Here is a 24,118-nt window from a genome sequence, read left to right as displayed (position 1 = left end):
CTGAACAGATCGAATTTTCCAAGTGGCTTCTTCAAGCCCCTGAGAGGGGACAGGAGGGAATGAACCATATACGAGGCCCTCTCCACTGGCAGAAGTCTTGGAAAGATGACAGGAAGCAGGAGTGGTGACTGTGTGACCGTGCAGGCCAAGGTGGGAATGGAGGGGATTGGGGGGGAGGTGTCCCAGGGCAGAGCCTCTTGGAGAGCTTGACATCTGAGGACCTCATGCAAGAGCCTTAGGATCTGCAAAGAGACAGTGAGCCGTGCCCAACAGCACAGCACGGCAGGTGGGTCTTTGGGGAAGTTTCCCTGAATGAGGGCAAGAAAGACCAGGTTGGGAGGCAGGAGGGTGACCTTTGGATATTGGGGTCTAAGAAGCCCTGGCTCTGACAGGAATCATCCACCCCCGTTCCCTGGAATATCTTGGTCACTTGGTCACTTGTCTGTTAATGTAGCTAAAGGCATCTTCATCTTTTTAGGTTATGGTAGTACGGAGTCGACTAGCTTCATACGCTTGGCCCTATGAGCCACACTGTCTGTGGCTAATCCTTGGTGTCCACCTCCTTGAGACTAAAACTACAAATGGTCTCCCCTAGGAGGGTGGCATATGAACCTATTGTGTTAGAGGTGGGAGCACTGGCAGCTCACACACTCCAGGGGTAAGGGCTGGAGAGGGGATGCGGCCACCTTCAGAGATGAAAGTCACCTGTTTCCTGGTTTCTATTGACAACTAAAACATTGGAGATGAAGGATCTTTGGAGACCTAAATATTTAACTAAGCCCTCCCTGTACAGATGGTACAGAAAAGGATGTGAATTCTGTCTCATGAGTCAGAGGCGGAGCTGGGGCTAAATTCAGCCTCTGCCGTGGTCAGAAGCTGGCCTCGCTAAGGACCTGAGCCTTCAGTGACCCCCTGCAGGCCACTGGCTGCAGGATTTCCATGACACTGAGCAGGACCAGCAGGGCCGAGAGGCCAGGGGAGCCTGCTGCTGCTTTATGGGATGGAGAAGTCCACACCCCTTCTGTAGCCAGTTTCCTGTCTGTGCACAGAGGAGCTGCTTCAGATGCTTAGATCTCCAGGATTCTTCAGCTCTGATGTTCTAAGTGTTCAATAAAAGAGGTGATTTTTGTCTTTGACTGGGAGGTGGGAGCCTGGCTCGTCTCCACTCAGCCTTAACTTTTGGTGAGAACTTGGGCAAGTTGCTGCCCTGCCCAGAGTCAGTCCCCCCACCCCTCACCCCAAAAGGAAGATGAGTGATCTCTCCTCAGGGCCTCTAGAAGCACCAGGTAAAGCAGTGGATCACAGGTGCTTCGGGAGGTAGAGGTTGAAGGGAGAGGTGTCTGTCATCAGTATTGGAAGCATATGCCTATGTTCCCACCCGGAAGTGATTCACTGTTTGTGAGCCCAGGACAAACCCAGCTGCTCCGAGGGGTTCATCCCTTGGGGCAGGATGCTAGGAGAGAGACCACTTAGAGCATCACCGCAGAAGAGGAGGGAGTGTACAGAGGGTCCATCAGAGACTGGTGGACGAGCAGCCCTCCCCGAGTCACCGGCCTCTGAGATGAAGAAATGTAGCATCACAAGCCAGGAGGGCTCAGAGCTGGCCAGCCTGGAAAGCTGTCTTCTTCTACAGATGGGGAGGCTGAGGTTATGAATGGGGCAGGGGCAGGACTGCAACACAGGCCTTCACTCCCCTATCCATCTGTCTCTACCCCATGGTACATTTGCCTCCCTCAGAGATCCAACGACAGTGATGACAGTGGTGGTGATAATGATAACTATTCCATCTAATAAGTGCCTACTCACTTATCTACTCACTGCAATGACCATCCCCACTGTAGCCCCTCGAGCCACAAACACACAAGGGGATGCTACCCAGACCCAGGCACTGCTTGTGCCGTGTGGCCCTCAGAGTCCTGCAGAGTTAAGTGCTCTGGATGGTGCTGGGTTTGAGAAGTGAGAGGCAGGGGAGGTTCAGAGGGAGAACTTGGCCCACTTTGGAGGACGGGTGAAGGAAGAAATAATAATAGGTTGAAAGAGGTAAGATTTATTGAACATAGAAGTACCAGGGACTGTGCTACGTGCTTCACCGTGTGTCATTTAACCATCACAATAACTCCACAAGGTAGGTTCCATCATCTGCATTCTACAGAAGAGAAAAATAAACCTCAGGAACTTCAGAGATTGGCCTAGGGCCACAAGGATGGGAAGCAGTGAGCGGGTCTGGCTGGCTCTGACTCCAGAGTCCACACTCCAGTCTAGGACTGAGTGGGAGCATCACAGGCTGTGAGCCAGTTCTGGGAAGGAGGTTTAGGTCCCCAGATCTGGGGGTCTTTGGGCATCAAGGATCTGAATCCCTCATTTTTTTAGTCAATGAAGAGGCTGAGGTTCTGGGGGCAGGAGGGGTGTCTGCCTCAAAGTCATGCAGGAAGCACCGGCCAGGAATGCTGGAAAGCAAGCCTTGTCTTTACCCCTGTTTCCCAGGACTGTGGGAGGGCTTATATCCTGAAGATCGGTCCCAGACACTGCTGCAAGGAAAGGCCTGCCAACTCCGCCCGGGCCTATGGGGGTCCATGCTCAGCCATCCGAGCACAGTCCCTTCCCCGCCACTTCTCTCTCTGCTGCTTTGGGGTGCTCTCCTGTGGGCTGGCTCCCTCCCTGATCTGGCCTGGGGCACAGAGACCTTCACTCTGGGGGTGCTGGGTCCCTGGGACTGTGACTCCATCTTTGCCCAGGCCCACCCCAGTGTGGCTGCCCAGCTGGCTGTAGACCAAGCCACCCAGAACCCCTCACTAATGCTGGGCTCACGCCTGGCTTCCGTGGTTCTTCCCACAGGCTGTGACAGCCCTAGTGCCCTGGCCACATTCCTGGCCCACAAGTACACCGTGGCTGCTTTCGTGGGCCCCGTCAATCCTGGTTACTGCCCAGCTGCAGCTGTGCTGGCCCAAGGCCAGGGCAAGACCCTCTTTTCCTGGGCATGTGGGGATGCAGGGGGAGGAGGTGAGCTGGTGCCCACCTTGCCTTCGGCAGTCTGCGTGCTGCTGTCTGTCATGAGACACTTTGACTGGGCTCACGTGGCCATTGTGTTCTCCCACCAGGACTTCTGGCTGGCTACTGCCTGGCCATGACTCTCAGGACACATGGGCTCCCTGTGGGGCTGGTGACCTCTCTGGGACCTGGGGAGCAGGGGGCCACGGAGGTCCTGAAGCCCTTTGCAGTGTGGATGGCCTGAAAAGTAAGTGTATGTGGGTGCCTTCCTCCTACCCTAGCCCAGACTTCACATGGCTGGTGATGGGGAGTTTTCTTGTATCAGACACTAGGCTGAGCCCTTGACAACAGGCTCACATTTAACCCCAGAGCAGCCCTGTGAGCTATTAAAAGTTCTGCTGCTGTCTGCACTTTGCAGCTCAGAAAAGGTATGTAGCAGACCCAAGTCACACAGTTGGCAAGCAGCACAGCTGGAGTTTGAGTTCCAGTGTATGTGTCACTTGTGGAGTGGGAGCCAAGGGCTTTCTTGGTTCTTCCCTGGTAGAACGAAGAAAAAGAGAGTGTAGTAGGACCTGAGCCCCAGGAAGGGTGTTAAAGCCATTCTTAGTTTCTTGAAATTAGAGTCAGAACCTTCATGGATTTGTTGACTGATGGAAGACTTCCTGCATTCATCAAGTCCCTGCTCTGCTGGGAGCCGGGTTGCCTGAAGAATGGGATAGACAGTGGCTTCTCTAGGGGACGACTGAGTGATGGAGACACAGGTGTATAAGCAGGAGATTATGATAGACGTCACGGACACCCCAGGGAGTGGAGGCTTGGCGAACAACAGGAGTATGGGGCTGGGCCCTGGAGGAAGGAGGCTTCTTGGAGGAGGTGGCACTTGGCCTGTCTTTAAGTAAGTAGCTGGGCACAGAGAGCCATGGTGGGGTGGGGTGTAGGGGAGTGGTAGCCTCTGAAAGACAGAAGATGCTTAGTGTTCATCTGAACTAGAGCTTTTCCAAGCTGTGGGTCATGGCCATTTGGTCAAGAAACCAGTTTAGTGAATCAAGCCTAGCATTGCCGGAGACTTCCCTTGTGGTCCAGTGGTTAGGAATTGTGCTTCCAATGCAGGGGATGAAGGATTGATCCCTAGTACCGCAGGTCACGTGGCATCACCAAAAAATAAAAAAAATAATTTTAAAAAATATATTGTACAAAATGAATCTAATAGAAATTAATTAAAATCTAAAAAAAAAAGACAAACATTACAAAAAAAAAAAAAAAAAAAGGAAGCGACTGAAACAGAAAGAGAGGGACAAGAATGGAACTGACTAGGACAGGATAAAGTGGTGAACGTGAGGATGGAGGGCAGACAGCTGGGGAAAGTGTCACTCTGCGAAACTTCCAGTTTCCTGAGCTACTCCTTTCCTATTCCCAGCTTTGAGAGCACACCAAGCTAAAATGTGCTTCTCTCTGTGGCGCTGGCAACAGTTTGAGAGCCACAAAGACCAGGCGCTGTGTTCTATCTTTTTGGAATGCGAGGCCGGTGCCAGCGAGGAGGGCCAGGGTGGGCAGCCTCTGAGCTCGTGAGACCTGCAGTGAGTTAGAGCTGAGTGGAGGGGGAGGCCTGGCCCAGATGTGCCCGCCGCCCCTCAAGACAGGCTTCTCTGAGCCCAGTTTGACAAGAGGGGAAATGGGCTAATGAGACCTATTTCGCAGGCTCGAGGGCTCTGTACCCACTTCACTCAAACACAGTCACTGAGCACTATCCTGTGCATAATCCTCGCTGGGCTCTGGGGACACAGAGAGGAGCTGGCCGGGCACCAGCAGGGCGAGCTGAGTCTGGCGGGAGATAGATGCGGATATGGCCCAGAGCCTGCGGGGCATGATCTGCAGAGGAGGTGACGCCAGGGGAGGGCCTGAAAATGGAAGCTGATGGCAGATGGAAACCAGGGGGAGGAACTACTGACAGAGAGGTCAGCTAAAGCAAAGGAATGGAGGGAGCCTGGTAGCAGGATTACGAGGATGAACATGTTCTTTTCTGTGTGGCTGGAGCACGGTGGAAGTGGATGGGGAAGCCTCAGTAGACTCTTGCTCCACTCCTGTTGTAGGGGTTGAGTTCCAGCCATGGTGGTGACCAGAAGGCAGAGTGGTTAGGGGCACATTCTCTGAAATCAGATTACCGAGATCCCGCTCCTGGACCCGTTTCCTACCAGCTGTGTGGCCTCAGGCAAGTCACTAAACCTCTCTGTGCACTGGTTTCCTTGTCAGGGACATGACCTTAATGAAAGCCCTTACTTCATGGGGTTGTGAAGATGAGATGGACTATTGCAGATAAAGGGTTTGACTGTAATCAATGTGGACTTTGATCTTTTCAACCTTTTTAACCTGTTGTGTGGAGTAGCTCTCCCTTGTGGCCACATGAAGAAAAGTGCCTCAAGAGAAAGGAGAAGCTGAAAGGAGAAGCAGGGAGGAGGAGAGGGGACCAAGATAGTCCCGGTTTTGTTTCCATTCAGTCTTGGTGGATATTTCTCCCAGGGCCCTACCCACTATTTGGGGGCCAGAGAGGGGTGGCTTGAGGCCATAGTCCACATATCATGGCCACCCAGGAGTCAGCAGAGTCCAGGGTTCCTGGCTCCGTCTTCTACACAAAGGCCCCCTATTCCTGGATAAGAATCCCTCCTTAGCATGGAGAACCTTGGCCTTTCTTGATGGCTCCATATTCCTGGATTTTTCTGGAGAAGCAATTTCAGTAGGAACCTGGCCCTAGCCAAAACAAGTGGTGGCCCTTTTTTGGCAGGGGTTATAACCCTTGTCAGGAACCCAAGATACAAAAACCTTTACTTGGGTAGCTACATGGGGCCCTTATTTTGGGCAGGATTCTCTTCTGTCCTGGGTGCTTGGGGATGGAATTACCTGCTTTATGATCATGGGCTTCATTTCTGTTACACAGGCCAAGGGGAATGTATTCATGTCTGCTCAGACCTCGAGGATGCCTCTCAGAACCACAGTTGAGGTTACAAGCCAATGATAAATGGATAAACAAACTGTTTATACAATGGAATATTGTGCAATGGTAAAAATGAATAAAGTACTGACATAGGCTATTACATGGGTGAGCCTAGAAAACATTATGCTAACTGAAAGAGGCCAGACTTAAAAGGCTGCATATTGTACAATTCTATTTACATGAAATGTCCAGAAGAGGCATATTCATAGAGATAGAAAGTAGATTAGTGGTTGCCTGGGGTTAGGAGGGAAGAGAAATAGGGAGTGACCAGTATTGGGTATAGGATTTCTTTCTGGGGTGATGAAAAGGTTCTAGAATTAAATAGTGGTAGTAGTTTCATAACCTTGTATATAAAACTATTGAGTTATACCCTTTTTAAAAGGTGAATTTTATGATATATGAATTATCTAAAATTTTTTTAAATGTTAAACTATAAAAAGATTACAAGTTGGGAGCCAGCCTTCCTGAGTTCCAGGACTGGTTCTCTCACCCTGGTAGCTGTGTATCCTGGGGCAACTCCTTAACCTCTCTGTGCCTTGGTTTACTCATCTGAAAGTAGAGATAATGATGAACATACTTCTTTTCTTTAATATTTATTTTTATTTATTTATTTGGCTGTGCTGGGTCTTAGTTGTGGCATGCAGGATCTTTAGTTGTGGCCTATAAGAACTTGGGTCGCCTGCACTGGGACCACAGAGTCTTAGGCACTGGACCACCAGGGAAGTCCTGAATATACTTCTTCATATTGTTGTTAACTGAACACGTAAATGTTTGTTAAAGTACTTTAGGACAACACATAACAAGATGTCAGTAAATATTAGCAATTTTCAGAGCCAGTGGGGCACAGGAAGGGTGAAAATTTGGTCAGAATTACTTGGTGGGAAGATTGGAAGGGACATATTAATATAAATTTGTCCTCAGCTGAGGGGATTTTTTTTTCACCAGGTTAAACCCGGATTTATCAGCCTTGGCTGTGATTGTTGCGAGAGCATCAGATAAAGGGGAAATTCCTCTTTCCCTCAGACTGAGGCTTCCCGGGTAGCTCAGATGGTAAAGAATCTGCCTGCAATGTAGGAGACCTGGGCTCGATCCCTGGGTTGGGAAGATTCCCCTGGAGGAGGGCATGGCAACTCACTCCGGTATTCTTGCCTGGAGAATCCCATGGACAGAAGAGCCTGGCGGGCTGCAGTCCATAAAGTCGCAGAGTTGGACATGACTGTGCAACTAAGCACCAGACTGAGGGGGTGGGAGGAAGAGAGGGACAGCAAAGGGGGCCGGGTGGACCGCAAGTTGCAGTTGCTCTCCAGGGCCACAGAAGCCTGGGGAAGGCCTGGAGGGTGAGCCCCGGCCTCTCCCCCAGTTGTGGTGCTGTGCATGCCCTCAGCACTCCTGGGTGGCTCCGAGCAGACCGCCCTGCTGAGCAAGGCATGGGCCCAGGGCCTGACAGATGGGAGGCTGGTCTTCCTGCCCTATGACACGCTGCTCTTCGCCTTGCCCTACCGTAACTGCTCCTATCGGGCCTGGGCACCAGCGGGCCCCTGTGGGAGGCATACGATGCAGTGCTGACCATCAGCTTGGAGTTCAGCCTCAGAGACATGGGCTTTGAAGCTGCCAGGGCTGATGGAGAGGTGAGTGTGCACCTGGAGCCAGAGCAGGTAGGTCAGCGCAGACCCTCACGGGACCCAAGGGGCAAGGGTGCAGGCAGGTGTGAGCGTTCCTCACCCCCCTGGCAACCGGTTCCTTCTCCACTGTGGGCACATGGCCTGTGCCTTATCTGACAGTGTCTTGGTCTGTCTGTCTCTTTCTATCTCTTATAGATGTGTGTGTGTGTGAGCATGTGTGTGTGTGAGCATGTGTGTGTGAGAGCATGCACGTGTGTGAGCATGCATGTGTGTATGAGCAGTGTGTGTGTATGTTTGTGTGTGAGCGTGTGTGTGTGTGAGTATGTGTGAGAGCATATATGTGTGTGAATATGTGTGTGAGCATGTGTGTATGTGAGCGTGTGCATGTGAGCATGTGTGTGTGAGCATGTGTGTCTGTGAGCATATATGTGTGTATGAGCAGTGTGTGTGTGAGTATGTGTGTGTGTGAGCATGTGTGTGTGTGAGCCGTGTGTGTGTGAGCATGTGTGTGTGAGTATGTGTGTGTGTGTAACAGCATATGTATGTGTGTGAGCGTGTGTGTGTGTGAGCTTGAGTGTGTGTGTGAGCGTGTGTGTGTGTGTGTGTCTGTCTGTCCATCTCACTTCTTTCTCATGTCTCTCACTCTCTTGGCCACTTTGTTGATTCTCCTTCTCTTGTGTCTCTTTTGCCTCCATTTTTCTGTCTTCAACTCAGTTCCTCTGATTCCCATCTCCAACCCTTCTGCTCTTTCTCTCACACACATTCTTCCTCTCCTTTCCCCACATTTCTCTAACACACTGTGGAGGTCAGAAAGAGGGAGTGATGGAAGTGTGGGAGAGCGGGAAGGTTTTCTGAAGTCACTGCTGTGGATCTGAAGATCTACAGATCTGTTTCTGGGTGTGTGTGTGTGTGAGCATGTGTGTGTGTGAGCATGTGTGTGTGAGAGCATGCACGTGTGTGAGCATGCATGTGTGTATGAGCAGTGTGTGTGTATGTTTGTGTGTGAGCGTGTGTGTGTGTATGTGTGAGAGCATATATGTGTGTGAATATGTGTGTGAGCACACACACACACAACATGGGTGGTTGGGGATGCGGCTGCCGGCTCAGTTTTGCTTCATAGGACTCAGCTGCCTGAGTCTCTCCCAGGATGGCTACTTCCTGGTGGTAAGAAGACAGCAGTGTCTGGAGCTGGTGATGGGAATGTGGATGATGATGGAATCATCATCATGGAACCATCATGGAACCTCCATAATGATGATGGAGGGTCATTCAAGTAGTCATTCATCTGACAAATGTGGGTTGAGTCCCTTTCACTTGGCTCTGTGCCAGGCATCAAGGATATGGGGATGGGTAGACAGACTTGGCCTTCAAGAAGCTCCCATTCTATTAGGGTGAGACTGACAATAACCAAACAACTTAATAGACAAATTCAAGTAGTGACTGTGTCATCAAAAAAGTAAAACAGGATAAAGCAACAGAGAGTAATTGGGATGGAGCAGTGCCAACAAGAGACAGGACAGGCAGAGAAGTTCACTTGGAGGAGGTGGCACTCGAGCTGAGTTTTGAATGATAAGGAGGCAGTTGGGTGAAGATATGAATGGTGAGCAACCAAGCAGGGGAAACAGCAAGTGCAAAGGCCCAGAGGCAGAGTGAACATCAGTGGCCAGAGGAACAGCTGCGGGAGTGTGGGGTGGCAGGACTGTCATGAGTGATGGGGCGAGGGCTCCGAGATGAGCCTGGGGCCCAATCATGTGAGGCTTTGAAAACCGGGTAAGGCATCTGAAGTTATCATAAGTGAAATGGGAGACAACCAGCAAGGTTTAAATAAGAAATGATTTATGTTGTTTTAAAAACATGGTTTGGTTGCTTTGTGGCGAGTGGTCTAAAGAGGGCTGGATGAAGCAGGGAGGCCTTGGGAGGCCCTTAGGAGGCTCCTGTATGGTTCAGGTAAACAGTGAAGGGGGTTTGGACCCAGGTGGCAGGAGTAAAGGTGATGAAAAGTCAGTTAGATTGGGAACAAATTCTGATATAAACCTAAAAAGATTTGATGGTGAACTGGAGAGAGACAGGAATTGGGAATCAAGCCTAGGCTTGAGACTGGACAGGTGGTAGTTCCAGTTCTTCAGATTTGGGAGGAATGGGGTTTGGTGCAGTAGAACCGTGAAGAACCTTACAGAATTGGGAGTTTTGTTTTAGAAGTATTAGGTAAGTGGTGAGGGTGGTGGTGGTGGCCGGCATGATGGTGGTAGCCATGGAGACAGTGAAGCTTCTGAGTGGGGACTGAGGTAATGGTGGGACTAAAGAGAGGACTGTGTTGTGGATGGGGAAAGGGGATGGTAATTCAAACAGTTGCTGAGGGCAGGAGGGCCAGGACTCAGAAATGTCTGGGAGCCTATGATGGGGTTATGGAGCTAAAAGACTCTCTCTTCCTCAGGTGTCCCTGCTCTTTGGAACCATCTATGATGCTGTTGTCCTGCTGGCCCAAGCCCTGAACCTCTCTGAGAGCCATGGGGCAGGACTCTCAGGGGCCCACTTGGGGGACAACACAGGGTCTCTGGATGTGGCTGGCTTTAACCAGAGGATCCGGACAGATAAGAAGGGAAGGAGGCTGGCTCAGTACGTCATTTTGGACACAGATGGTCGGGGAAGCCAGCTGGTTCCCACCCACACCCTGGACGCAGACACATGGCAAGTACAGCCCCTGAATAGGGCTATCCACTTTCCAGGAGGAGTCCCTCCAGCTCGTGACTCCAACTGCTGGTTTGACCCTAATACACTATGCATAAGAGGTAATTCATCATTTATTGATTCATCTGTCCATCCACCCATCCACCCATCCATCTATCCATCCATTCATTCATCCATCCATCTCTCCATCCATCAATTTATCCATCCATCATTCATTCACTCATCCATCCATCCATCATTCATTAAGGCTCTCCATGTGGACAATTATAGAAGAGCAGAGCAAGGAAGAGACTTGACCCTCCACTAGACTGCACCAAGGGTTGTGAAGCTCCAGGGAAGCCTAGGAAGGCCTTCCCTCAGCCCAGCAAGCTAACCCATTTGTAGAGCACATTTCCACCTCTCGGCTCTCCTGAACTTCGCTAAACTTCCTAAACAGCTTTGTGATAAGGATACTATCCTCTATGGGCCCCAATGGAGAACTGAAGCTCAGAAAGTTTAGGTAACTTGCCTACAGTTACACAGGAGGCCCCAAGTCTATCTACTGCAAGGGCAAGATTCCCTTTACCTTATGACCACTGGGGAGTATGAGACATGCTGCTGCTGCTGCTAAGTCGCTTCAGTCGTGTCTGACTCTATGCAACCCCATAGACGGCAGCCCACCAGGCTCCCCTGTCCCTGGGATTCTCCAGGCAGAAACACTGGAGTGGGTTGCCATTTCCGTCTCCAATGCATGAAAGTGAAAAGTGAAAGTGAATTCGCTCAGTTGTATCTGACTCTTAGCGACCCCATGGACTGCAGCCCACCAGGCTCCTCTGTCCTTGGGATTTTCCAGGCAAGAGTACTGGAGTGGGGTGCCATTGCCTTCTCCAGTATGAGACATGAGACTCATACATTCTCTTTTCTGACATTCATCCACCCAGACTTTGATCCCTGATGAAATTTCACTGACATACAAGCATGTACGTAGAGATGAGCTCACTCCTACATGTATACCAAGTGCACCCACATTTCCTGATGCACACCTACTTGCAGTGACTGCTGTTGGGGGGTAAATTCAGATCTGGCCAGGCTTGCTTTCATCCCTGCCTGCCCTAAGCCTTCAGCATCCACTCCCCTATCCCATAACCCAGACCCTGCTATCCTTCCTGCCCCATCTTCTGATACTGTTCCTCTTTGTCTTTCCCCAAACACATGCCACCCTTTCTAGCCTCCCTTAGCACGTGTGTTTTCCTCATCCTGGAGTGCTCTGGCCTTGCCTGGCTAAATCCTTTTTTTCCTTCCAGAATAACTCTCCAATCTGAACCATGGGAGGGTGGTGCTACCACTGTGCTCCACACAGTCTCTAGGGGCATAGCTTCTTAGGGTATGTGTCCTGTGTTGGGGAAGACCAGTGCCACCTGTGCCCAGACTAATAATAGGAGGTCATACAAAGAAACTTTCACCCAGTTGTTTCTTTGGCTCTCTTTTCATCTACAAATATTGACTGAGGGTTTACTGGGCATGATGCACTGTTTTCAGCCCCGGGGAAGGAGGAATGAATGAAACATTGTCCCTGCACTGGCTTAGAGCACCTGCCCTCCAACCCCAGTACACGGTGAGCTCCATCATGGTGCTGGCAGTGACTCTGAATCTTATCTGCGGTTGTATCTTCAGTTCTCGGCACTGAACTCATCACACAGTGCTCTAGAAATGTTTGCTGAGGGATTTATTGAATGAATGAGCAAACTCCTGTCAGAGGGTAAAGTCTGTGAGCCAGAGCTGGTGGAGGTGTTTATGAAGATCTCCATCAGCCTCTGGCTGCCCCTGTCACAGTTTTGACCACACTGTGTGGTGTTATCTCTGCTGTCCCTCTCTCTGCCACCAGACAGAAACCCCCAGAGAGTGTAGCCTGGGGCTGGTCTTCAAGAACATCGGTTCTATGATAAAAGCTCTATCAGCTTCTGAATGAAGCTCGATGCTTCATTCAGGCTTCTGCCACTGCTCAGCAGCCCCTCTTACTTGGATGCCTAGATGGTGTCTTCAACTTGACACTGTCTGAAACTGAACTCCTGACCTGCCCCCAGCCTCCTCCCATTTTCCTCCCCAGCATTTCCCACTGCAGATAATGGCAACCCCATCCTCCCTAAGGCTCAGGTACCCTTGTCTCCCCACACCCAAGGCCCAACCTATCAGAAAACCCTGGGGACTCCATCTTTAGAATTTGTCCAGAAGCAGAGCCCTGCTCACCACTCCCCTGCCTCCTTCCTGGTCCAGACCCCATTATCTCTTGCTGGATTACCACAGCAGCCTCCCAACAGGCCTCTGTGCTTCTACCCTTGTCGCTGGACCTCACCATGGCAGTTGGAGGATCCTTGGAACATATTTTAATAGATCTGGCTTTCCCCTGCTCAGAGCCTGCAGAGGCTCGCCTCACCTAGAGTATGGCCAGAACCCTTGCCACCCTCAGCTCCCTCTGTCTTCCTCCCATTGAACACACCAGCCACGCTCCTGTTTCTTTGTGTTTGCTGCTCCCTGGACCTGGACTGCTTTCCTGTCTATGCTTCCTCTCTTATCTCCTCCAGATCAGGAGTCAAGCTTCCTTCCTGGGTGAGGGGCAGGGCGGGCGGTGGTTGGGAACCTAGTCTCTGCCACTCAGAGACAGTTGCCTGTCTTTCTGTTTCCTCTTCCATGGAATCATGATCATGATCATACCTACTTCCAGAGGTCACTGTGCAGAATAACTGGGTTGAGATATGTGACATCCTTAGAACAGGTGTTTAGTGCAATATGATAAACAGGAGTACCATAAATGGGCTTCCCTGGTGGCTCAGTGGTAAAGAATCCACCTGTTAATACTGGAGACTTGGGTTCAATCCCTGGGTCAGGAAGATTCTCCTGGACAAGGAAATGGCAACCCACTTCAGTATTCTTGCCTGGAGAATCCCATGGACAGAAGAGCCTGACAGGCTACAGTCCATTGGGTTGCAAAAGTGTTGGACAAAACTTAGCGACTAAGCAACAGAATAATAAGTGCTACAAGCTATTTGCTGCTGTTATTATTATCAGGACTAAAATTGAAGGAGGCTCATCAGAGGGCAGATGGACAGTGCTGTCCTTCAGCAAAAGGAAGGAAGGGAGGGAGGCAAAGAAGGAAGAAGAGATGGTCCCCCAACTTGTGTGACAGAGGAGATCATTGTCCTCTCTCCAGAATAGGGCCTGGCATTTTGCCACCTTGCCAGCCCAGGCTGATGCTGGAGTTGCCCAAATGGCCCTCCCCCCATCTTGCCCAGCAGTCCCAAGAAGACTTTACACACCCAATCCTGATATGACAGCTAGAGAGATTAAGATTCAGTGTAAGATTCAGGCTCTTCTAACAGTCAAAGTGAATGACACTGAAATTGACTGCTGAAATAGGTAATGAGCAGCCCATGGTGGGGGGAGAGGGAGGTGGGAGGGGGGATCGCGATGGGGAATACGTGTAAATCTATGGCTGATTCATATCAATGTATGACAAAATAAAAAATAAGAAAAAAAAAAGAAGTAGAATAATCATTGATAGGGATCTACCATTTTTATTCAGCATCTTGCCTGTCTAGCCCCTGTTTAAGGTGCCCAGGGGCCCCGAGTTGAATAAGAAACAGGTCTTGCTGTCCAGCCGCTCTCAGTCTAGTGGGCTGATATGCTGGCATGCTGGCAGATAAGGGCCAGAGTGTGGTTAGGACAGTCACGGGGTCTGTGCAGGGTCTGTGGGGCCCCTGAGACCAGGAGCCTGAAGTGAGAACCCTAAGAGCAGCGCTGGGAATCAGATGTGTGTATGATGACCAGTCCACAGTCCGGGGCCATTCTGTGCCTTCCCCTGGTAGAGGTGGCACTGGGCAGGACTTTGTGTCCCCATGTGCCAACAGGTGCGGGAGCGGAGTGCAGGGGCCGAGCTCCTGTGTGGTTGTTAATTACCGCGGGGACTCATGCCGCCCCTGCTTTCTGCACAGGTGAGCAGCCCCCCGAGGCCTCCTCGCTCTGGCCCTGGCCTGTGTCCTGGTGCTGGCCGGCGGGGCCCTCATTTGCCTCATCAGGTGAGATCCTGGTCTCCTGAGCCTTGCTCTGCCCTCTGTGCCCCCCACCCTGCTGGGCCTCCCTGCTGTGTATACAGCCCTAGCATCTGCAGGGAGCTTTCCCACCCTCCATCCCAACCTCAAGACTGCCCTTCTGCCCTCCTGTCCATCCTAGAGCCTGGGTCAGGGCCCTGTCAAGGTGGGCATGCCTCTTGGGAGGTCCTTAGAGACCTGAGGAAGAAGCCCGGACAAGACTCCGTCCTTCCTGAAGCTCAGTCTACACACCTGTGCATTGAGGGCTTGGTCAGGATGACCCCAGAGCTCCTCAGCTTTGAAAACAATCATTCCTGGGTCTGAAGTCCTCTGTGCCCCCTGAACCTCAGCAACATCCAAGAGGGACAGCCCTCTGCCCCCAGGCGAGTTGGAAACACCGAGGCTGGGGACCAGAAGACACATCAGGCCTGGGGTCCATCCAGCCCTGAGCCAGACCAAGGGGCTCTGAGGGGCAGTGCTCAGTGGTGCCCTCTTGGCCCAGCGGGGACTGATGGGGGAGACAGGCAGGAAAACGGGGAGGACCAGGAGAGCTCTGGGTCAGAGGCATCTCTGAGGAGCCATGTGGGTGGGTGGTGGTGGTGACAACTCCATCTTCTCTGTCCTTCACTTTGCTCACCTCCAAATGGAGCATCCGGCAGCTGCAGGCCCCCACCGGATCCTGCTGATGGCCTAGGAGCTCACCTTCATCCAGCGGCCCCTGAGCAGACAGGTGGGTGGGCAGGCACCAGGCTGCGATGGCAGGCACAGGCTTGCGGGGGGCAGACGCCAGGCTGGGGGTGGTGGGCAGAGCGTGGACAGAGCTAGTCTAGCTCTTGACCACACCTACCACCTCCAGAAGCTGCACGTGGACAGTGTGAGTGGATCAAGAAGTGTGGCAGACAGCGGGAGCCTGAGGTCTGTGGCCCAGGGGTCAGCAAGGAGCCTACCGGCCCCCCAGGAGCCCGCCAACATGGCTCTGTACCAGGTGAGGGCCCCTGCCCCCCCCAGGCCCAGGTTTTGAGAGCTCTTGTCAGTTTGGGAGAAGCTGAGGGAACCCAGAGCGTCTCTGTATGCCCCCCTCCTGCTATGGCAGAGGAAACCGAGGCTGAGGGACAGACAGTGACTTTTCTGGGCCCCACAGCAAGTCGGTGGCAGGGCTAGAAGTGGGAAGCAGGACTCCCAACTCACAGTCACCCATGTTTTGTGATCTGACTTGGGAAAAAACCGGTCCCCGGCCACTTGGACCCGGGCATTGCTGGTGTGAGTCCAGCCCGGGACCTCTCAGCACTGGGCCAACCTAGGTCACTCTATTGCTGGCTTTGGAAAGGGGTGGTGAGGTCTGGAGTCCCCAAGGCCCTGAGTGTGGGGCAGCACCCAGGCCCAGGACAGCTTCTGGACAGAGCCTGGGTCACCGGCTGACAGGACAGAGGTGAGACCAGTCAGATACTAAAGTTGCTGAGGACACTGTGATGTCTCCAGAGCTGGCATCTCAAATCCAGCAACTGACTGATCTCTGAGTCTCCTGTTGTGCGTCTCATGGTCGATGCACCAGGTTAATGGTTTCTATGGGAAGCCACATGAGGCTCATGCTCCTTCTTTCCACCTTCTCCTTTGAAGAATCCCATCTTTTTTTCTCTTCTGCTGAAAGGAGGCTTTAAAGATATACAAAACATGTTTTGTCTACTCCGCTGAAAGCACTTTGGGCCAGGCTGAGGAGGCAGGAATCCACCAGTGATGAGAGGAGAGAGGGCGAAGGTTACAGAAAGCTCTGGGCAAGGGCTGAGCCCCAGCTTGAGGCCTCTGTCTCTCTCACCCTCCCCTCTCTCCTCCCCTAGGGTCTCTGGGTCACAGAGCCCCCCTCACTTCGCTGGGTTTGGGATGTTGTAGGTGCCCGAGGCCAGGAGCTAACATGCTTTCTTGTTAGCCTTCTCCATGTGGGTGAGGATATCATCCTGGCTTTACAGAACTGGGACATGAGGCTCAGAGAACTGAAGTCCCTTGTCCAAGGTCACAGAGTTAGAAAGTGGTGGATCTCAGGTCTGTCAGCTGAAGGAGACAAAGTCTAACTCTTTGTTTCCAATGGCCAGGTTCTTCCTGGCTTGGAGCACACAGAAAGAGCACACGTATGGGGAAGAAGCTGAGGCTGAGAGAGGTGGAGGAGTTGACTCCAGTTGGGGACCAGCAGCGGGTAAACTCTTGCCGTCTTTTCTTAAACAGGGAGAGTGGGTGTGGCTGAAGAGATTTGAAGGTGAAACAGCCCCTGAGCTGTGGCCAAGCTGCCTTAGTGTCCTGAGAAAGGTAGGGCAGAGGGCATGGAGGGTGGGCTGTGGAGGGGTGCTATCAGGAGACCCCTACAGATCTGGATTGGCCCCTACTCAATGCAGAAGCTTCTAGCCTCCAAAAAGGAAGGGCTTAGTATTACCATGATCACTGGCCCATTGTCATGACAGATATGCACCATCACTGTCACCATCCCACACCAGCATCCCCCATGTCACCCCCCCCCCCCCAGCCCATATGATCATCACCGAGACTACCAGGGGCACAGACATCTCCACCACTATCATCACAGGGTACGATCAGCACCGCTGAAAGACCTCATCTTGTACCCTTCATCCCTCCACACACCCATTCATTCATCCACTGTTTTCTGAGCATCTTCTATGCTCTGGGTTTTGGGAACACAGCAGTGGAGAAGAGAGATAGGATCCCTTCTCTCGGGGAACTTCCAGCCACTTGTCATCACTACTCACATAAGCCCCTTCACCTCTGAGATTATCACCATCTTGAGAAGCACTGTGGGATGGAGGGCAGAGCATTAAGATTTGAGTCAGGAAGATCCCAGATGGAATTCTGCCTCCCTAGGACACTTAGTTTTCCTGTAAAATGGAGCTAATGAAATGGGAATTAGGAGGGCTTCCCTGCTGATTCAGACAGTAAAGAATCTGTCTGCAATGTAGGAGACCTGGGTTCAATCCCTGGGTCGAGAAGATCCCCTGGAGAAGGGAATGGCAACCCACTCCAATATTCTTGCCTGGAGAATCCATGGACAGTGGAGCCTGGCAGGCTACAGTCCTTGGGGTCACAAAGAGTTGGACACAACTGAAGTGACTTAGTGTTCACAGAGAGAGTATATAAAATAACCTAGAACTGTCTCTGGCAAGAAAAGTGCCTTTAGCAAATGGTGAATTTTATTATTACTTCCAACATCATGTCATCTGAAATCAGATTCAGAAAGATTAAGTGATGAACGATTAGGTTAGACATTCCGCAGTGGGCATCTTACAACTGAGGCGTGTAGATGTTTCTTAAAAGAGAAGGTCCTATGTGTGGTCAAATGAGTTTAGAAATTGCTTGGCTTAGGCACAGGACTTCTCAGAACATTTAATATTCTGTTTTGGTTATCTATGACTGTGTAAAAACTTATCCCAAAATTAGTGGCTTAAAACAACCATTTTATAATATCTTACAATTTTGTGGTAGGAAATTTGAACAGGGCTCAGCCAAGCAGTTCTTCTGTTCCACTTGGCCTTGATTGGGGGTTACTCGGTGGTTTTCAGCTTTAAATGGACTGTCAGTAGTTGGTTCTCAGGTCAAACAAGCCCACTTCTTGTTTGTGTAGAAAAAATTTGATTGGAACACAAGTTCGTGTATGTAACCGTCTGTGACTGCCTTTACACTGCAATGCCAGAAGTATTTGTAACAGAAACTGCTAGGCCTTCAAAACCTAAATATTTACTATCTGGATTTTAACAGAAAAGTTTGCTGACCCCTTGTCCAGAGGGCCTCAAATGACTTTACTTGCCTGCTTGATGCCTTGGCTGGGCGGTTGGAAAAGTGTACTCAACAGAACCTGCTTTTCCACTCAGTATAATCTCAGGGCCTCTCCATGTGATCTCACCAGTGTGGTGACTTGGGATGGAGGGAATTCTTATGACCATTCAGGCCTCCAACAAAGAGGGCTCCAAGAAACAGGAAATGGAAGATGTCAGTCTCTTAAGACCTAGACCCAGAACACACAAGTTCACTTCTGCCATGTTCTACTGGCCTGCTCAGATTCAAAGGGAGGGGTCAGCAGCCCAACCTCTTGATGGCAGCAGGGTTAAAGGATTTGAGGCCATTCTTACCTCACCACATATACTAATAAGCATGCAGCTCTCTAAGGAAGTGGGGAGAGTATGTAGGTTTCCCTCACTTAGTTGACCCCTGAACTGTATTTCAGAGGAAAGCCATGCCAGACAATGTTCCCCTCTTTCCTTTGGGCAAATGCTAGCATCGCTGGTGGGGTCCAAGTTCTCTGACCTGCTGGGCTACTTTCTGCTTGTCCCTGATCCCTTCTGATCTACTCCTCATCTGTCTCTGAGTCTTGGAGAGAGATTTTACAGTTTCCGCATCCATGGTGTCACTTAGGTGGAGAATAGGTGTAGATGCATATTCTGTGGTGTTGGCTACAGTGTAGTGACTTATTCATCCATGATGCTTCCATGCCCTCATTTCACTGGCTCACCCATCTGTCCTTCTCTCCATCCATCATCCATCCACACATTTGTCATTCATCCATCATCCATCCATCCATCCATCCACTCATATATCCATCCATCCACTCATCCTTTATCTACCCCATCCATTCATCCATCCGTCCACCCATCACATCCATCCAATGTTTCTGATGCCTCTCTGTGTTCAGCCTTGTGCTGGGTTCTAAGTACAGGGGGCCAGACGTCCAACTTTTGAGAGTCCCCAGGGGCTGCTAAGGTGCCTTTGTGCTGGCAGATGCGGGAGCTGTGGCATAAGAACATCACCACCTTCCTGGGCTTCTTCGTGGCCGGTGGGGTTAGTGCTCTGGTGTTGGAGCACTGTGCTAGGAGCAGCCTGGAGGACCTGCTAAGGAATGAGGCTCTGCGGCTGGACTGGACCTTCAAGGCCTCCCTGATGCTGGATTTGATCCATGTGAGAACCCTTCCCAGGCCTGGAGCTGTGAGGGCAACAGGGAGGGAAGGGAGACAAGAGAGGCTCATTTCCCAGGCCTCATTTTCCACTTTGTCTTATTGAGAAAAATCTGAACAGTGCGGCAAAGGGTGAAGGGAGGCAGGGAGATTTCCTGGGGTCTGTGGGAATTCTGAGAGAAGCAGAAGTCCTTCTCATTCACCACAGGCCCTCATGATTCCACTCTACTAGGGGGTGCAGTATCTACACCATCGGTGTTTCCCTCATGGCCACCTCAAGTCCCGAAACTGCGTGGTGGATGGGAGCTTTGTGCTGAAGGTCGCTGACCATGGTTATGCGGAGCTCCTGGATGCTCAGAGCCAGCCCCAGAAGGTCAGCTCAGGGGTGGGCAGGGGGCTGCCAGAAGGTGCTGAGGCCTCTGTTTAAACCAGACTTTTGGAGGGAAGAGGAGAGGGACAGATGTCCAGTCCTCCAGCACTTCCTGTGGTGTGACCTGGAGTGGACGGCTTTTTCTCTCTGAGCCCCAGGACCCTTACCTGTGAATGGAGGAGGGCAGAAGCACCTCCCTCCTCTGGGACTGTAGGGACAGGGCAATGACACAACTTGTATGAAGCACCCACCCAGCTTGGCCAGCTTGGGTGGTCCGCCAGTGACGGCCATGTGGCCCTGCCTTGTGATTGCAGAGCTGCTGCGGATGGCTCCGGAGCTGCTGTGGGGGCCTGGAGCACCCGGGCGGGGCACCCTCAGAGGAGACACCTTCAGCATCGGCATTATCCTGCAGGAGGTGCTGACCGGAGGCCCGCCCTACGGTTCCCCGGGGCTCCCAGCAGAAGGTACATTATCCTCCTCCTCCTTCCTCAGCCTGTCTCTGGCAGAGTCCCCACGTAGTTGGGTAGCTCTGTGAGCATGAGGAAATCAGGGCCTGAAAATAACCACAGAGACACACGTGCCTGATTTGATGATGAGAAATGGGTTTCTTTGGCTTAAGCCAAGCAGCCTTTAGCAACTACCAAAATGGCAGCTCACCATCTCTAGAACCAAAAACATTGGTTTCTGGGTAAAAGCCCAACCCCTTTCTTCCTCTCCCAATGTTATTGCCATGTCCAGAGGTGGTTATGCCCTAACCATCCAGCTGCCCAGCACAGACTTTGTGTCTATGGAGACCTCTGTTCTTCCCCTGGATCACTTACTGCATGACCTTACACTAATTGCTTACCCTCTCTCAGCCTCAGTTTTCCCACCTTTAGAGTGGGGATCAAATTTTAAAATGTGTCAGGCATCCAATGCCTGTCTGATGTCACCTGTCTGCTGGGTGTTTGGGGACTTGGTCTTCTGCCTGAGTGGGGCTCCTTGAAGCACATTTTGGTGCTTCTGGGGTAATCACTCACACCTTCCCCATCATCACCTGGTCTTACACATTTTTTTCTCTTCAGACCCCAGTGCCAGGGCCCAACTTCAGAAACAACACCTCTGCTTCTCTGTTCTCTGTCAGGGCTCCCTGGACTCTGCGCTGCTCTTTCAGTAGCCTGTGCCCCGCCCCTCCACCCCCAGCTGCCTCTGTCCAATCCCGGGGACCTGTCCCACGGATACCCTGCATTTCAGCCCTCAGCACAGGCAGTAATGCAGTGATGGAGCCCACTTCCCTCCCACCCCAGATGGAGAATTGTAACTCACAGGGAGGCCTGGCCTCACTTCCTTTCTCCACCAAAGTATGGCTCCATGAATCATGAGCATTCCAGACCCCAAATTTATGGGGTGGAGGAGTGGGAAGGGGGAGGGCTTGGTCACACCATTTGTTCACCTCTCCTTGGCTGCCCCCCTCCTCAACTTGCTGACATCTGCCTGCTGCGGGGGTGGGAGAGGCAAACAGCCAGATGGGGTCTGTGAGTCATGCTGCCATGCAGGGGCCTTCAGGCCAGTGCTCTTCAGACTTCAGGGACCCCAGGGTCGCCCCTGCATTGGGCTGTCAATCCCGGACCTGCTACTTCCTGGCTCACTTTTCCTGGTCTCAGGGAGTGAAATGTCCAGAGCAGCCTTTGGGGGACATGGACTTGAGCACAGCTCTATACCAATTCACCTCATGACTCTGAGTAAATCTCTTTCAGACTCTGAGCTTCAGTTTTTTTCATTTGTAAAATAGGGACCATGCTGCCTGGCTCCAAGAGTATTTGTGAGGATTCAGTGAAATGCTTTAGACAAGAGCCTTGCACATGATAGACCCTGGGTGGTTTTAGGGGTGTGCGAGTGGGGAATATCCCAGGTTCTTTCCAGTCTCCTACTTAGAAGGGGACCTCCTTGCTCTTAGAAAAAGCATCTTTGAAAAAAAATTTAATTAATTTTTAAATTTTATTTATTTTTGGCTGTGCTGGGTCTTCATTGCTATGAATGGGCTTGCAGTAGCTGCAGTGAGTGGGGGACTACTCTTTGTGGTAGTGCATGGGCTTCTAATTGCAGTGGCTTCTCTTGCGGCGGAGCACGGGCTCAGTAATTGTGACTCATGGGCTCTAGAATTTGGACTTAGCAGTCATGGCATTTGGGCTTAGTTGCTCTGCAGCATGTGGAATCTTCCCTGACCAGGGATGGAACCCCTATCCCCTGCATTGGCAGGCAAATTCTTAACCACTGGACCACCAAGGAAGTCCCAGAAATAGCATCTTTTTAAGATCCTGTGTGTGGGGGGTCACTTGTGGTTTCCTAAGCACTCTCATATGTGTTATGCCATTGGACAATGCCGTGAGGTGGTTAGTGCACTCTTTTCAGAGATGAATGTGGTGAGGCTCAGAGAGGGGCAGGACTCCCCAGCAGGAAGCTGTGGGTCTGGGATCCCAGCAGGCTCGTGGTGTTGCCCTAAAATCTCCTGGAGTCATCCAGGGAGCATCTTTTCCATGGAGCTGGATGTACGGCCTTTTGGCCAGCGGCCAGCAGGACTGATCCATCCCAGTGATGGGCTGGATGTGGACAGTGGGCTCAGCCTGGGGAGGGAACACAAGATCTGGCCTGGCCTGGGCTAGGGGTTCCCAAAATGACTGCCTGTGAGAACTCAACTTTAATGACAAAACAGTTAGGAGACTCACATGCTACTATCTGACTTTTAATATCTGGTGACTGAGAAAATGCCCAGAGACAAAAATCTGCTCTGAAATCAGCAACACTTTGAAATAGATCTGTATTTCATTCATCACAACACCATTCGAATGCTTTTGAAAAAGAGCTGGACATGTGTGTGTGTGATACATTATGGGTTCCATCTGTGCACACTCCTTTATGAGCATATACAGCTTCCTTGATCCTCTACTCAGAGGCCCTCAGGGTCTGATGCCTGTAGACTGGGAACCTCTGGGCAGAGAAAAAAGTGCAGGCTGGGAGGCTATTAGGCCCAGTTCTAGCATCTACTTTTTACTGGCCCTGTGGCTCAGTTGACCGATGTTACCACCTCCTCGGAACCTCAGTTTCCTTGTCTGTACAATGGAACAATGAATCATGGGCTTCCCCCAACAAGGAGGCCAGCAAAGGGAAGTCCAGAGAGAAGCTTCTCTTGACTCTCCAAGGAACTTTCTCTCCAAGGAACCCACCTCTTCGCCTCCTCTGGGCAGGGTCCCAACCCTCCTCAGAAATGACCCTGTTCCACCCCTAACAGCCCGGTGAGGGAGACTCAGGTTCAGAGACATAGCATAGCTTGCCGAGGATTAGAAGGATAATCTTGACATCTCCTCCGGTGCCGCTGAAGGCCTGAGCTTTGTACCCAGCCTCACCTTCTCTCGGGGTGCCCATGAATCTCTCAGCTCCCTGAGGCATCCCAGGGCTGCCTGAGGCAGGAAAATCAAGGCACGGAGTGATAGCAAGTGGCAGAGACAGAGCTGGATCGCTGATCCGTGAGAGCTTGACTTAGTCTGTGGTCTTTATCATGTGGCACAGGGACAGGAAGATTCACAGAAGGGATTGTCCTGGGAAAAGAGTCGTGACGATGGCAAACAGGCAAAGCAGAGAGTCTTGCCTCACAGTTGTGCAGAGTCGACACCAGATGGCCTCCGGGTGGTGGGGCTGCCAGACAGCTGCAGTGCCCAGGTCGTGAGCACATTCTTAGATATTGCTGGCAACAGCGCAGCGGCAAGTTGTGCAGGGTTCACGGGCTGGGGTGAACCTAGCACCCCAATATCTAGCATCTGTCATTTCCTTCCTCAGCACTCATCTCGGGAAGGCAGTTTATTAAGCTCACTTCATAGACGGGGAGACCAAGGCTCAGAGAGATGGCTGTGTTGTTCACCATCTCATAGAGACGTGGTGGTGGATCCAGAATTCAAGCTCCATTCTCCAAGCTGAGACCCTTTCCCCCACCACACTGTGGAATGGGCCCAGGAAAACAGCAATCCTGGACCACTGGCCAGAATGCCCTGGAGCAGAGAACAAGAGGCCAAGGAACACTCTCATGGCCTGGTGTCCACACCCCACAGGCCCACCCTGCTCTCCATCTCAGGATCCCAGGCCCATGCCTTAGCTCCAGCTGTCCTTGGGACCTCAGCCCCACTGGCTGGTCTGTGTTTATTGCAGAAATCATCAGGAAGGTGGTATCTCCCCCTCCCCGGTGCCAGCCCCTGGTGTCCCCTGACCGTGGGCCACCCGAGTGCATCCAGCTGATGAAGCAGTGCTGGAAGGAGGCTCCAGAGGACAGACCCAATCTGGACCAGATCTACAGCCAGGTCAGTGCCACCAGAGGAGCTGGCTGCTCACAAGAAACAGCAAATCAGTTCACCTCACTTTGCCCAGTGGGGACCCCCCATGCCGGGGTCCTGGAAATCCTGTGCATAGAGGGGGCAATGGGC

General features: G+C 51.7%; 1 protein-coding gene across 1 annotated transcript in view; it reads left to right on the top strand.

Moving 5' to 3' along the window:
• Positions 1-2,573: 2,573 nt before the first annotated feature.
• The window catches only part of LOC122702572 (guanylate cyclase D-like), a 41,455-nt gene continuing 19,910 nt past the window's right edge, over positions 2,574-24,118 (top strand). Inside the window, 14 exon segments of the mRNA XM_043916143.1 lie at positions 2,574-3,114; positions 3,117-3,206; positions 3,209-3,235; positions 7,338-7,493; positions 7,496-7,632; positions 10,034-10,388; positions 14,256-14,339; positions 15,011-15,081; positions 15,208-15,336; positions 16,569-16,649; positions 19,125-19,301; positions 19,530-19,704; positions 19,982-20,131; positions 23,847-23,995. Of these exon segments, the coding sequence (XP_043772078.1) occupies positions 2,574-3,114; positions 3,117-3,206; positions 3,209-3,235; positions 7,338-7,493; positions 7,496-7,632; positions 10,034-10,388; positions 14,256-14,339; positions 15,011-15,081; positions 15,208-15,336; positions 16,569-16,649; positions 19,125-19,301; positions 19,530-19,704; positions 19,982-20,131; positions 23,847-23,995 (2,322 nt within the window).

This window comes from Cervus elaphus, chromosome 1, assembly GCF_910594005.1.
Source record: "Cervus elaphus chromosome 1, mCerEla1.1, whole genome shotgun sequence".
NCBI classification, from domain to species: domain Eukaryota; kingdom Metazoa; phylum Chordata; class Mammalia; order Artiodactyla; family Cervidae; genus Cervus; species Cervus elaphus.
Note: the sequence above shows the minus strand (reverse complement) of the source record. Positions and strands in the feature narration are given on the sequence as shown.